Here is a 16,248-nt window from a genome sequence, read left to right as displayed (position 1 = left end):
GCCTTAGTGATGCTGAATGTATTTGCATTACTGACTGAAACCTCAAACCCCACTCGCTTGTGAATACTGTGCATGATTCCACAGGGTAAGCAGCTGGGTGTGTGCTAAGAGTCTGCTTCTGCACCAAAAAATGGCTCCCCTTTCCATCTAATGCAACTGTGAAATCACCAGAGCAATACGCAATAAATCTCTGCCTGTAATTCCTATTTGCACACAGAGTCATGTTTTCACATTAGTCACAAAACAAAATTTCTTTGCCAATTTGAAAGCACACTTACTACTCTTTTTTTTGGCAAGTGATAATCACTTTTACAGACTGACACATTATGAATCCACTTTTCAGATTCTTAAAAAAGCACATGTCCAAACTGCTTTTTCAGACCAGCACCATGTATAACCTGGGTGACTGCCTACACTCCAGCAAGGGCAACCAGCCTTAGTGATGCTGAATGTATTTGCATTACTGACTGAAACCTCAAACCCCACTCGCTTGTGAATACTGTGCATGATTCCACAGGGTAAGCAGCTGGGTGTGTGCTAAGAGTCTGCTTCTGCACCAAAAAATGGCTCCCCCTTTCCATCTAATGCAACTGTGAAATCACCAGAGCAATACGCAATAAATCTCTGCCTGTAATTCCTATTTGCACACAGAGTCATGTTTTCACATTAGTCACAAAACGAAATTTCTTTGCCAATTTGAAAGCACACTTACTACTCTTTTTTTTGGCAAGTGATAAACACTTTTACAGACTGACACATTATGAATCCACTTTTCAGATTCTTAAAAAAGCACATGTCCAAACTGCTTTTTCAGACCAGCACCATGTGTAACCTGGGTGACTGCCTACACTCCAGCAAGGGCAACCAGCCTTAGTGATGCTGAATGTATTTGCATTACTGACTGAAACCTCAAACCCCACTCGCTTGTGAATACTGTGCATGATTCCACAGGGTAAGCAGCTGGGTGTGTGCTAAGAGTCTGCTTCTGCACCAAAAAATGGCTCCCCCTTTCCATCTAATGCAACTGTGAAATCACCAGAGCAATACGCAATAAATCTCTGCCTGTAATTCCTATTTGCACACAGAGTCATGTTATCACATTAGTCACAAAACGAAATTTCTTTGCCAATTTGAAAGCACACTTACTACTCTTTTTTTTGGCAAGTGATAATCACTTTTACAGACTGACACATTATGAATCCACTTTTCAGATTCTTAAAAAAGCACATGTCCAAACTGCTTTTTCAGACCAGCACCATGTATAACCTGGGTGACTGCCTACACTCCAGCAAGGGCAACCAGCCTTAGTGATGCTGAATGTATTTGCATTACAGACTGAAACCTCAAACCCCACTCGCTTGTGAATACTGTGCATGATTCCACAGGGTAAGCAGCTGGGTGTGTGCTAAGAGTCTGCTTCTGCACCAAAAAATGGCTCCCCCTTTCCATCTAATGCAACTGTGAAATCACCAGAGCAATACGCAATAAATCTCTGCCTGTAATTCCTATTTGCACACAGAGTCATGTTTTCACATTAGTCACAAAACGAAATTTCTTTGCCAATTTGAAAGCACACTTACTACTCTTTTTTTTGGCAAGTGATAATCACTTTTACAGACTGACACATTATGAATCCACTTTTCAGATTCTTAAAAAAGCACATGTCCAAACTGCTTTTTCAGACCAGCACCATGTATAACCTGGGTGACTGCCTACACTCCAGCAAGGGCAACCAGCCTTAGTGATGCTGAATGTATTTGCATTACTGACTGAAACCTCAAACCCCACTCGCTTGTGAATACTGTGCATGATTCCACAGGGTAAGCAGCTGGGTGTGTGCTAAGAGTCTGCTTCTGCACCAAAAAATGGCTCCCCTTTTCTATCTAATGCAACTGTGAAATCACCAGAGCAATACGCAATAAATCTCTGCCTGTAATTCCTATTTGCACACAGAGTCATGTTTTCACATTAGTCACAAAACGAAATTTCTTTGCCAATTTGAAAGCACACTTACTACTCTTTTTTTTGGCAAGTGATAATCACTTTTACAGACTGACACATTATGAATCCACTTTTCAGATTCTTAAAAAAGCACATGTCCAAACTGCTTTTTCAGACCAGCACCATGTATAACCTGGGTGACTGCCTACACTCCAGCAAGGGCAACCAGCCTTAGTGATGCTGAATGTATTTTCATTACTGACTGAAACCTCAAACTCCACTCGCTTGTGAATACTGTGCATGATTCCACAGGGTAAGCAGCTGGGTGTGTGCTAAGAGTCTGCTTCTCCACCAAAAAATGGCTCCCCCTTTCCATCTAATGCAACTGTGAAATCACCAGAGCAATACGCAATAAATCTCTGCCTGTAATTCCTATTTGCACACAGAGTCATGTTTTCACATTAGTCACAAAACGAAATTTCTTTGCCAATTTGAAAGCACACTTACTACTCTTTTTTTTGGCAAGTGATAATCACTTTTAAAGACTGACACATTATGAATCCACTTTTCAGATTCTTAAAAAAGCACATGTCCAAACTGCTTTTTCAGACCAGCACCATGTATAACCTGGGTGACTGCCTACACTCCAGCAAGGGCAACCAGCCTTACTGATGCTGTATGTATTTGCATTACTGAGTCCAACCTCAAACCCTTAAAGTATTCTTTATTTTTACCAGTACACCTTAATTTATCGTGAAAACATAGTTCATAATATTTTACATGTTCCTCACATTTAAATTTCTCCCAAAACAGAAAATAATAAACACAACTTCAACAAAAGGAATTCCATTTCTATTATTCATTTCTTAATTTACCATATACATCCCCTCTCAAACTCTAAACTCACCTTTAAAATTAGTTAGCTGTGAAAGAAATGTGGCACTCAAACAGCAGATTATCAGAGCCAGGATCTCTGTTCTCTACACCGCTCTCCTTTCAGCAGAACCAGATAATGGCAAAGTTTCCCTCTATTTTTCCACACATATACATGTTAATTTCAAATCTCAGTGCTTCCCCCTTTTTTTCAAATGTAATCACACATTTCTATTGGTTGAAAACCAACCCTTTTCCAAAAGTACCCTTCCCCCAACTTGACTTCTGCCTAGTACCCTTCCCCCAACTTGACTTCTGCCTGCTACCATAGCAACAGCTCATGGAACACTGCTGTGTGGAGTTAGGTCAGAAGTTCACCAAACAATGTTTCAATTCCACAGAGCAAGAGTGCTTGACTTTTCAAACCTAACAGCAAATCCATAGTACTGTTCTTTGGTAACACATTTTTCTGTACCAATACAAAACATGCTTCTATTAATTTACACATACAGCCTAGTTTTTATTCTAGAATGGTATGAAACAGCCAATCAGTTCTTTTTTTTATGAAAAAAATATGTATGCCTCCATTTCCAAACTGTCTTTCATTTCTTTTTACCTTTCTACTGAAAGACACCTCCTGAGTGCATCCAGTTCTCCTTTGAAGATGTTCACAGTGTGGATTGTAGGGCACAGCTATGTCTTCTGGAGTGAAAAGTATGCAGAGAAAACAGATATGGTGAGAGACCTTGCTTTGCCAAATGTAGACATTAAATGGATTGGTCAGAGAGGGTTAAAGTGGCACCAATTGATGCCATTGGTGAAATCCTTTAGGCAAATCCAACACCCTGACCTCATAATAGTGCACTGTGGTGGCAATGACCTAGGCACTTTGACTGGGGTAGGTCTGGAAATGCTTATGAAGGACACCTTTGCACAACTGTTTTCACTTTTCCCTAAAACTGCCTTTGTGTTTTCTAACATATGCCAAAGGCAAAAATGGAACTGGTCCAATCATTTCTGTCCGCTGTTTGACAAAGCAAGAAAGCACGTCAACAAATCTGTTTCTGCTTTCCTCCGTGACTATGGTATGGGTTCCATTTACCACAACAACTTGCGTTACAACATGCAAGACATTTATAGAGGAGATGGTGTGCACTTTAATGATGAAGGGAACAGAGTCTTCCTCTTGAACCTTAGACTCTGCATCGGTACTTACTTGTAGGTACAACTAAAAAATCACTTCATAAACACAACGGCTCTTTTTAGAGCCCCCTAATATCTAAACTCTTAAATCTGCATTTCATTTCTTTTATTTTTTTTATTTTTTTACCGTACGCGTACGGTGAGCTTACCGTACGCGTACCCCGCGATTTTTTTTAAAATCAATAAATGTTTTCTTTGTACTTTTCTGTCCTTCTTTGACCCCCTTACAAATGTTAGGGGGTCTGTAACTCTCCTCCTTGCCCCCTTTTCAAGATATCACTCTTTTTTTTCTGAGTGAAACACACGAAATGGCGGCCGCCGCTTCCTGGTTTCGACCGATTCGAATGTTCACTAAGATCTAAGAGCCAATCAGAATCGCGCTCGCGCACGCCACCGTACGCGTACGGTAAGCGTACCGTAAGCGCACCGTAAGCTGGCTCAGATATATATATTGATTTAAAGGCTATTTTCTCAGAATCTACTGAACAGATTTACACCAAACCTACAAAAGGCACTTCCTTGACCTGAGGACTACCTCTCTGCCAAATTTCTAGTAATTCTGTTCAGCCGTTCGGGCTGTAGCTGTGTCTAAAGGTCCTATGGAAAAATGCATGGGAAAAACACGTTTTGGGACCCCCCTTTTATCTCAGCCCCCGCTTGACGAATCCCCCCGAGACTTTCAGGGTAGGAGCGGAGCGTAGCGCCCCACCTATTTTGAAAAATTCACGAGGATTCGTCAACCGGCGCCAAAGTTATTCAAAATAGAATGTTGCGGATTTCCTATGGAAACGTGGTCCTAACTATAACTACCTACTGGCGACCGCCAGTAGGTAATATATATCTATATATTTATATATTATTTTTTCTTCACGAATACCAGCTAATGAGGGAAGCAAGACAGCGCCCGGCAGCAAGAACACACCCCCCCAGAGAGAAGAAACGAAAAAACAGATGGGGAAGGAAGAGGAAAAGACACCTCACCGGTTGGATGGAGGACAAGGAGCAAACGAGGGGCGAAACGGAATTAGACAGGACACCGGAGAAGAAAACAGTGATTAACCTGTTTAGCAGACAAATCACACAGAAAGAAACCAAAATTTTGGAGTTGGGCCTTACTTTCTGCCCTACAACGCAATTCAATTACACCAACATACAGATAGACTTATACTAATTTGTACGTAAACAATATGATGTGGGAGCACACCGCTGACCTCTCAGGCAAGGTTCGCCCCTGGCATTCTGGGAAATGCAGTTTCTTCCGATGTTTGAGTGTTTCGCCAAGGTTGGCGCAGATAACCCCAAATATTGGCTGTATTCTCTACTGATGACGGTTAATAAACCAGAAACACGTGTCTAGAGATCAGCACTATCTGCGCAAACCTTGGCGAAGCACTCGAAAACATCGGAAGAAACTGCATTTCCCAGAATGCCAGGGGCGAACCTTGCCTGAGAGGTCAGCGGTGTGCTTCCACATCATATTGTCTATTTAAAGTACTCCCGTGAGTCATTGAGCTGACGAGCTCGTGGATGAAGCACCTGAGCGCCAGTGAGAGATACTGGACCGGATGTAATAATTGGCAGCCTACTCTGCAAACCCAAAATATTGGCTGTATTCTCTACTGATGACGGTTAATAAACCAGAAACACGTGTCAAGAGATCAGCACTATCTGCGCCAACCTTGGCGAAACACTTGAAAACATCGGAAGAAACTGCATTTCCCAGAATGCCAGGGGTGAACCTTGCCTGAGAGGTCAGCGGTGTGCTCCCACATCATATTGTAAATTCGTGCGTAAACTAAAACTATTGAAGATACATACATTACATCCAAAAAGACAAGACGTAGGCGGTGCAAATGGCTTGGAACAAGACGACTCACTAACAGGAATGGAATTAAATGCCCCCCCTGCAATGAGGGAATTGGAAACTGAAATGAGTAGCAGCCATGATGACCCCAATGAGACAGTGGATTTCCTAGAAGAGATGGGAATCACACAAAAGGGTGCCGTAAGCACTCTAAGAAATCAGGGTTCATCCCACAGACAGCAATAGACACATTCCATGACTTGGTAACAGAGGACCTAAAAAAACTACAGGCAAGAAGTCCTAACTTGACGAAAGAGAATCTAACAACACACCAAAGAAAATTAATAACAAGCCTGAGAGAGGACGACAATCTAATAATCAAATCCTCTGACAAGGGAGGAAACGTCGTAATAATGGCCAAAATAACCTCCCTTAATGAAGCTAGAAGACAACTTTCTGATACGAACTGTTACAGAGTAAAAACACGCCTGAACTATGAAATGAGCATACAAGACTTTCAGGAACTTGCTAACAAATGAAGAGTAAAGGGAATATTGGGTGAAGAAGATTTTAAATTTATTTACTGTGAGCCACCAGAGTTACCAACATTTTATCATCTCCCCAAAGTCCACAAGAGCGCAACAAATACCCCCGGCAGGCCTATTGTGTCTTCTAAAAACAGTTTATTGGAGAACACTTCAGTTTACATTCATTGCTTTTTAAAACCATTAGTCAGCTCTTATGTGAAAGACACAAAGGACTTTTTGAGAATCATCTCTAACATTGAGTGGGAACCAGACATGCTGTTGGTGACCCTGGACATAACCAGCCTCTATACAAGTATCCATCATCAGAGAGGACTTGAAGAAATAGAATTCTTTCTGAAAAAGAGACATTTGAAGCATTTTGAACACAATACTATGCTTAAGGAATTGATTGCATATTGTCTCCATAACAATATTTTTCTATTTGCAGGAGAATTGTTTCATCAACAGCAGGGTACTGCGATGGACACGTGCTTCGCCCGCAGCTACGCGAACTTGTTCGTTGGCTGGTGGGAGAAGCACGTGGCCTGGGTAGGAAAAAACAAAATCTGTCTGGAAAAAGTGGTTCTATGATCTCGTTACATTGATGACCTCTTCATTGTATGGAGAGGGTCAATGGAAGAGGCCAACACATATATAGAAGAGCTAAACAACAATGACGTAAATCTAAGATTCACTGAATATATGAGCAAGACCAGCGTGCCCTATTTAGATCTTATGGTGTATGTAAGAGAGAATAAGATTGAAACAACACTGTATAGGAAGCCTACAGCAGGAAATAGCGTACTACACGCCAATAGTTTCCATCCTAAAAGCGTCATTAATGGAGTCCCATACGGAGAACTCATAAGGCTGAGGTGCAACTGCTCATTAGATGAAGACTTCCGGGAGGAAAGCAGCAATGCTCTAAGCAGGTTTTCGAAGGGAGGATACAGAAAAAAAAACCTAATTAATGCTAACAATAAGATCAAAGAGGTAGAAAGGAAAAATCTCCTGCTAGATACTGAGGGAAGAGAGGTCTCTGCTGTTGAACCCCAAGGGAAAGTGAGAATGATAACAGAATACACAACAGGATTCACTGAGATTTTCCAAATCTTCAGACAAAATTGAAAGATTTTAAAATCAGACCATAATATAGGATATATCATCCCACAGAGTCCTTTAATTACATATAGGAGAGGCCCAGCACTCAAGGATCAGCTGGTAAGGAGCAATTATACGAAGAACCCCAAGAAAAGAGATTTGATCACAGGATTCTATCCCTGCATGAGCAGCAAGGCATGCAGGAATAGCCAAAAAGTCAAGGAATTCACTGTACCAGGAAGAAAGACTAGGCGAAAGATTGGTAAACTGATGAACTGTAATTCCGATTACACAGTTTACTGTCTGTTGTGTCCGTGCAATAGGAAATATGTGGGGAGCACCATCCACCCCACCAAGAAGAGGGTTCTTGAGCACATGCGTGCAATCAAGAACCACGATGCAACATATCCAGCTTCACGGCATTTTGAGGAAAAACATAACTCAAATGCCAATTTGTTTAAATTTTGGTCCTTAACCAACGAAAACTGGACAAATTAAATAGTGTCATGGTATCGATATATCGATGACCTCTTCCTAATATGGAAGGGGCCATTGATTAAGGCAGAGGAAATACATAGAACACTTGAACAGAAACAATGTTAATTTACGGTTCACAGGTGAGATTAGCTCAGTGGAAGTGAACTATCTTGACCTAAGGGTGCAGATACAAGATGTGAAACTGACTACAGCCCTCTTTAGAAAGCCTACGGCAGGCAACAGTACGTTGCACGCCACTAGCAGGCATCCGCCGAAACTTAAAAGCAGCATCCCCTATGGAGAATTCCTCAGGTTGAAACGTAACTGCTCAAGGGAATGGGATTTTAACATAGCAGTGAAGGAAAGTTTTAACCGATCTCTAGTCAGAGGATACCAAATGGATATTCTGGAAAACACTTTACAGAAAGTGGAACAACTACGAAGAGAAGGTCTATTCAAAGAACCAGAACAGAAAAAGCAGGATGAGGGTAAATTCCGTATGGTGACAACTTATTCAGAGGATGCAGATAGCCTCAAAAAGATTATGAAACGGAATTGGCATGTGTTAAAGGCCGACACAATTATTGGAGCAGACATTCCAAGAGCTCCATTAATTACCTTTAAGAGAGCTCACTCACTAAAAGATAGTCTTGTTCATAGTCATTTAGACATGTTGCCATCACGCAAGGGAACACTGAATGAGTTGAGAGGGTTTTACCCTTGCGGGAAGTGCAAGGCTTGCGCTTTCAGTAAAAGGGTACTTACCTATTAAGTACAAGGTTTGAAATCAGGAAAAATAATTAATAAATTCATGACCTGCCAAACCACTCATGCTGTCTATTGCCTGAAGTGCCCATGTGGCCTTCGGTATATAGGCAGCACGATACATTGTGTGAAAGTAAGGGTTCCAGAACACATGCGTGCTATAGCAAAGAAGGATCTAAATTATCCAGTTGCTAGGCACTTTGCTATCAAACACAAAAGTGATAGGGATCTATAACAGTTTTTTAGCATTGACTGTGTCCCATTGAATATCAGAGGGGGGGGACAAGGTGTTGAAATTAAGAAGATTGGAGTCACGCTATATCATTGACCTCCAGACAAAGACCCCCAATGGGTTAAATAGTTGGGAGGAGTTGACAGTACACCTGGGGACCTAGACAGTATGAGGACAAATCAATTTGAAGAATCAGGTGTGAAAATAGTTTTTTACATTACTATATAAGGGCATACGACTTTTTAGAAAAACATGTGTAATAATATTTTTCCATTCTACCATTAAAGAATAAGCCGATACACGGCGGAACAAGAAACTATAGAGGGAATTGTGGCAATTACCAGAGGGTGATTGCCAATCGCCGATACACGGCAAGATTATTTTGAGTTAAAGGCAATTGCAGACGTTAACCATGATTGATTATTGAGGATATTGTGGAGAAAAAAAACCAAAATCATATTCCATCATGTAACAAGGATCATAATATGCTTATAGAAGTATAAAAATCAGGTATTAATGAGACTGTGAAATACCATTACAAAATGGTGCTTGCATTCCTGTGAGCACCATCCCTCTTTTGTTTCAATGTTCGAAGGTATGACATTTAAAAACATGCTGCCTCTCAGTGTCAACCGTAAACACTGACGAAGGATTGATTCCGAAACGCGTTTGTTTGCTGCGCGAAAGAAATAAATTAAATTTGGTTTAACACGACCCCGTGAGTGCTGGTATCCTTTTGGAAAGACGAGGAACTTGTATACATATATATCGTGAACAAGGTGGCGAGAGGCCATCGAAACGCGTTGATGTGAACTCAAAATAAAGAAAAGCCGAATGAAATAATCCCCCTGGGAGTGCAGTGTGGTTGGTGTTGAAGCTGACTTTAACCTTATGCTGAACATATATATATATACACATATATACATATACACATACCAAAAGTGTAAAAAGCTATACTTAGATTAAAAAAAAATGTCTTAAAACATATTTTAAACTAATAAAACCACTCAAATTCACCAATTATAGGCATCTCAAGTAACTACAACTCGTGCCGTAAAGTAACTATGACTCGCGTCCCAGCTATGCACAGAGTTGTCATCAATGATGTCATTTAAGATGTTGCAGTGCTGTGATCAATGATGTCACTACCTGTCATGAGTGATATAATATGTGAGGTAATTAGCAGTGCATGACGAGGGCGAGAGTTATAGTTAGAGTCTCTAATACCTAGAATCGTCTTCACCCTCTGCGAGGGCCCGCTGCCAACACTGGCGCTGATGATGCCACAGTGCCTGACGCAAGGCGGACTGACGGACCAATGCACACCTGCCACCATTAAGGAACAGATAAGAGGTAGATGTAGGAGAAAAAGAGTGGGAGCATTTGACTTCTCCCAGTAATTTTCAATTGACGAACAATTCTTAAGTGAGCAAAAGCATCATTTTTGGGTTAAAAATTAGGAGTCATCTGCCAGAAATGTTCACATGTATTCCAAAGGCATCTTTATGATCAGAGTTACCCTTCTGAGTTCACTTTATTCACGGTAGGTCAGTGATCTTCCTGAAATGTGTGTGCCCTGAAGCTGATCTACTCTTGTATGTGTGATGCCAATAGACCGTTATGTGTTAAACGCACAGCCTCATAGCATCGTTAAGACCAGTCATCTTCAACCAGCTGCTGCACCACTCCAGCATGCAGCATGCCCACCTGATGTTTTGACTGCACCTATAAGTACCTTCACTTGGTAGATCTAATCAGATGATCACAGTACTGAAGAATGCATTTTATAATTGCTTAATATCACTGTCTATTTGTCATATGTGTATACATGTTCTGTGCTGTCTCTTTCTTTCCCACAGGTCCCCTTTTTGCTTAACTGTCCGTAAGTACGCAGACACGCAGTCCACACACCTTAGCGCGTGTGTACGTACTAAATACTTTTTATAATCACTTTCCACGTGGCACTACTCACTTTGCCACTCACCACTTTCACCGGTCCTGAAGAAAGCCCCATCTATACTCCCCTGCGGGCTGAAACATGTAGACCAACCACATAGACAACTATAAGATAATCATTTCTTTTTTTAGTTGCATCACGAATATCTTTTAATCATATCCTGAGCCGCCATTAATAAAATTATAAGACAAGGATTCTCAGAAGTATTTTTAATCCACATCACATCACACTTTTTTGCACCACACCAGCGACGCTGTAATCAGGCGTCTTAGCACAACCGGGGGGCATTCGGCCCCCCGGCTGGGACCCCAATGATGAAGCATGACACCAACTAGGTTGGTGTGTGAGGGGTCTTTTAACAAACCCAGTGGGTCCCATGACACTGCCTTGTAGTGATTGTACCACACATATTTGGGTTCGTCCATCATTGTTTAAACATATATTAAACAGGGGATACGGACGTTCCCCCTTCCCTTGCTCTCTCCCTGTTTTTGACGCTTATCTACTCTTCCCTTGCAATGTAGTGAGCATTACTGCTCAGTGAGACAAGTGCCTGGGGCCCACACCCGTGTGTGATCTGCAAGAGAGGAGTTAAGAGCGCAGTTGCGTCTACTCGTTTTTTAATCACTCCAAGGTAGATAACTGGAGCAACATTAAATTGGGTCATAGTTCTTTACAGTGACCAGAATATAGTTAAAAATGTGTATTTAATAAACTGCACCATATAAAAGTTATTACATAATGTGCCCGGCAATGACAATGCTAAAATTTGCAGCAGGCAGACTTTTGGCCAGATTCTAGTGCCTATCAAAAGTACCTAATATAGCACAGTCTTGCAATCAATCAAATAATGTTTCTTTCTACAGTTTTGCATCCTCAGATTGCAAACTCTCTCAAAAATCCTCCTCTATATTCCTAAATACCTGCATGAAAAATTGACCTGACTTCAACCTGCCGATGTCGCCTCTCCTTTTTTCTTGCGAATGAGCCTCTCTTTACTTTTTATCCTATGCAGGTCTATTCTATCCGAGTCACATGCATGTACGCCTCAGTCACTAATAACCAATAAGAGCTAATACCCACCGCATTACCACTAACCTTTGGGTTCAGGAGCAGCGTGCTGCTCAGCATAAAGTGCTTTGATGCCTCATCAAGGGTAGCAAGCACTATTTAAAGGCAGTTACAGTACAATGAACAAGGAACTGAGCCAGTCTTACCCGTCACTCCAGGGCCCGCACCACTCTGTGGAGCCCCAGGGGTTGCGCATGCGTATCATGTAGAGCTTCTTGGTCTTGAAGAAGGAGAGGAGGCCGGTGCCCAGGTGCACGGGCTTGATGTCGGTCACCCCATAGGCGTGGCCCTTCACGAGCCCGCACGGCATCTGCAGCTCCATCTCCTCTCCCGAGGAGGGCTGGGGAGACACAAGGAAAGAGAAGGTGTCAGAGCACCCTGAGCTGCTTCCACCTGACCTACCCAGAGTCCCACCCTTCCGCCCAGGAGACATGGACTTCCTGTGTCTCTAGACTGGGTCCTTATATGCAGGGCCACCGAAATTATGCAATTCTGAGAATGCAGCTTTTTTAGTATAATTATGAATTTTATCACATATTACATCTGCTTCTGCCTCATCAGCAGATTTTAACAAAAATTAATTATTTCGAGCGCAAACGGATCAAAAGATACTAAAAAACGTGGCAACATGTGTTCGCAGAGGTTAACAGGTCATCTTTCAGTTAGTTATTTCTGGGTTTGGTTGTTCAGCTGGTACTTATGGTGTGAAATATTTGCCCGGAATGTATTACCGTGTTTAAAAATGACAAAATGATGAAGTAATACTATTAAAAAATGTGCCGCCTTATGCCACATAATTTGCCTTTTCTTGCTTGCATAACTTAGACAACTCTGCTGCATAATTTGGGGATCCCCTGCCACAGATTTCCAGTGGCCCTGCTTAGACACCAGTTCATCTGTATATGAAAATATATATTTTTTTCAATTTGATGTCACTTCTTTTCCATATACAGAGATCTCAGGTTGTTCCGCGACGGGTGGGAACGGTTTTCTCCTTGCACCGTGGTACTTTTATGTAGTTTCGCATCATCATTCTAAATGAAAAAAAGCACCACTCCCAGAAAGCGAAAGTAAAACGTTCAAGCTTCATGCGACAACTCCAGTTGGTAACAGAAGAACCATCTCGGTCTATGCCTCTAAAACTTAAACTTCTTCCAGCATTGTCAAACCACAGTTGTCAGTTTATTGGATCAGAACTAGAGTTTGAGAGAGAACTAGTCATTTCATTGCACCCATGATCTTTTTAGTCCAGCAAAGTGGGATTCACAAACCACTGTGACCCATTGTGGACCATGTGATTCCTCCTCCAGTGTCCAGCACTGACAGGTCTAGGGAAGGGGTGGGGAGCTCAGATCTAGAGCTCAGGGGCTGGGGGCTGGGGTTAGCAGGTACAGAAGGCTCAGTGGCCATGCAGATGGAAGTTTCTGCTTCTCCCAGGATCCACCTAGCAGGGGATTTGTTGAACCGTGGGCTAGCAGTGGGTAGGGCAGCTGATCCACCAGTAGTTACTTAAACCATTGATTATTTTAAAACTAAGCATTGGTCTCACGTTAAACAGGGTTTTTAAGGTGACCTTAACTTGTGGCAGAAAATAAAGTGAATTGTGCACTGAAAAATAAGCATTTATTGGTGTTAGTTTTTACCAAGGATGTTCACACGCCCAAGCAGTGAGAACACGACAAACATCTTCTAAGCAAATGTTAAACTTAGTTTCTAACCCTAGTTGGAGTTTGGTTAATCATATACTAAGCCACACTATTACAGATTGCTAACTGGTTAGTTGCATGTGGGTTATCGTTCAGAGGACATTAGGTGTTAATGATGTAGATGTGTTGGTTATTGACAATTCCCTACTTTTTATGGCGTCTTTGCGATAAGTGGCTAGCATGCAGTCAAGCATGTGTGTCCCACTACAATCAGCTCTTATGTTTATTTGTGATGCAGCACTGAAACCAAGAGAGAGAGTGCAGCAAGGCAGGGGTTCAGGCTCAAAGGTGGAGGAACAAGTCTGTCAAGTAATTCATGCCCACTTGGGAATGGTTTTCATGCGGTGTCATGTAATGAGTACAAGTAATAGAATCTTTTATTGGTTGCTAATGGCATTTACTTTTAAAATGAGAAAGTTGTACCCTTCAGACATATTAGTTGACAGAGAGTGGTCAGTTTCTATGGGGTTGTGCATTATATCTGCATGTCGGCGCTAACGTCTTCATCACCCGATATATTTCTAAATGGAACCTGCAATTCCATCTGTCGATACTGTGTGACATATGCTGTGTGTTTGGTCACTGCAGTCTTCGTCAAGGGTATGCCATTTTTCTGGTTTCTTGGTCATACACTATGTCTGCTTTCTTGTTGTTTGTGAGATCCTTACTCTATTAAGACTCTGAGGTTCAGGTGGGGGAACGCAAAGACCACAGGACCTCCCTAAACACCAGGCGATTCTCGTGACCCGTGGGAGTCAGCTCCACAGTTGGGCAGATTGGACAAAGAAGGATACATTACCATAGTCTGCTTATAGGGAGGGGAATTAATTGTGGTGACAACCTGCAGTATAGAATCCTATTTTTAGAGCATTTCTTGAGTTTCATCTGTAAGAACAATGGCCCACATCTTTGTATTGCCTCGATTGTTGTGCTCGGTTGTTTGAAGGTAGACCTTCTAGCAGCTGGTAGCCAATGCAGGCCCTTCAGAGCCAGTGAGCGATGCTTCCACATCTTAAGGTGTAAAAGTCGTCTGTCCGCTGCATTTTGAAATCTTTAGAGTTGTCTCAAAGTAGATATTACTACTTAATGGCATAGTTTTTTAACATAGTATAAGCGTGAAAGAACGAGTGAGGTGGGTACCTGGACCTTCTTTAGGAAACCTAGTTGAAGAAAGATGAGTCAGAGGATGGTGCAAAATGTGGTCTTAGGTTATTTGTGGGACCGTGGAGAGGGGTGAATCTATTTATTTTTCTTTTTTTCTTGAGATTCACCATATCTTCAAATTCATCCATATAACACAGTACCATACCTAGGTCATGCACCAATAATCAATAAATACAGCATACATATTTAGGAATTAAAACATATACAGAGCACAATAAGAACAAGAATAACATTGCTTTAAGAATCAATAGAAACAAAATACAATACAGATTTCTTCAATAAAAAGCACTTAAAGTGCATAATGTGCTTAAAGTGCAAATAAGGAAAGAATGAGCAAATGTGCAAAATGTCAATCCTAAAATGTGTATTTAACCATTCTAGCAACCCCTTGAAATAAGCAGTGTGTATCTTTCTTAAATACAAAATAAATAAATAAATAGGATATGAAAATTAGCGGGGTACCTGTACAATCCTCTAATCTAGCCTTAATCTTTAGTCAAAATACCGCTCCCATAGTTTTTCAAGTCTCCTAATCCCCCCATTTTGCATTGCATATAGTCGTTCACTATTTCTAACTTGATTCATTTTCCGAACCCGCTCACTCATTGTTGGAACCTGTTGTGATCGCCATTTTTGAAGCAGAAGAGACATGGCCACCGCCATTGCAACGTATACCAGTTTCACCCATTTATCAGTTAGGGGAAGAGATGGCTCATATCCCAGGACTTTCAGCCAGCTCGCTATTGGATACGAGTTGAACTAGGCACTCAGTCTCCAAATACCAAAATATTGGATTCAAGAACACCTGGACCGAAGGGAACTGAGCGATTATATGCGTTCAAGGGTTGAATCTATGATAATTCCTAAGTGCTGTGCCTCGGAGTCAGCAGATGTTGGTTGTCCTAGCTCTTTAGTCCACTGTGTTAGTGAGTTGTAGTTTTTCCATTCGCTGCATGATACAATTTCTGTTTAAATGGCACTGAGTTTGAGGTTTCTGCCGTTGAGGCATTCAGTAAATTTGTTCGCTCCAGGTAATTTGCTCTATCTAGTTTGAGCATTACCTGGGCATCTTCTGTGTAGTTGTAGCAAGTGAGGTTGAAGGATTTGATGTGTTCCAGGAGTGATTTTGTGCAGTGGGAGAGCTTCTGTCCCCCACACCTGGTGCAGAGTCACTTTGCAGCAGTACCCAGAGTGATGCAATCTCTTCTGAGTTGAAAATGCCTGCCTTGTTACCAGCATCTTGTACACCCATGCAGCTGGCCACAGCCTGTGCTTCCAGCTGAAGGTAATCTGTTCCTTCTCAATCGAAGTTCATCGCAACCTGGAGGTGAGGCTGGAAGCAGAAACCAAGTCAGTGTGAGGATTAGATCAAGCTCATCTCAACTGAGACAGGTCTTATCCTAGGTCTGTTCAAACACATTCAGCCT

The 16,248-nt window shown here is 41.7% G+C and overlaps 1 protein-coding gene across 2 annotated transcripts in view; it reads right to left on the bottom strand.

Annotated features, from left to right (window-relative positions):
• LOC146782638 (calpain-5-like) overlaps positions 1-16,248 on the bottom strand; it is a 142,412-nt gene that overhangs the window by 39,307 nt on the left and 86,857 nt on the right. For both annotated transcript variants that reach the window (XM_085640024.1, XM_085640025.1), the window contains exon 6: positions 12,098-12,291. In XM_085640024.1, coding sequence (XP_085496150.1) covers positions 12,098-12,291 — 194 coding nt within the window. The remainder of the gene's footprint in view (positions 1-12,097; positions 12,292-16,248) is intronic.

Source organism: Triturus cristatus, chromosome 12 (genome assembly GCF_964204655.1).
Source record: "Triturus cristatus chromosome 12, aTriCri1.1, whole genome shotgun sequence".
Classification (NCBI taxonomy): domain Eukaryota; kingdom Metazoa; phylum Chordata; class Amphibia; order Caudata; family Salamandridae; genus Triturus; species Triturus cristatus.
Note: the sequence above shows the minus strand (reverse complement) of the source record. Positions and strands in the feature narration are given on the sequence as shown.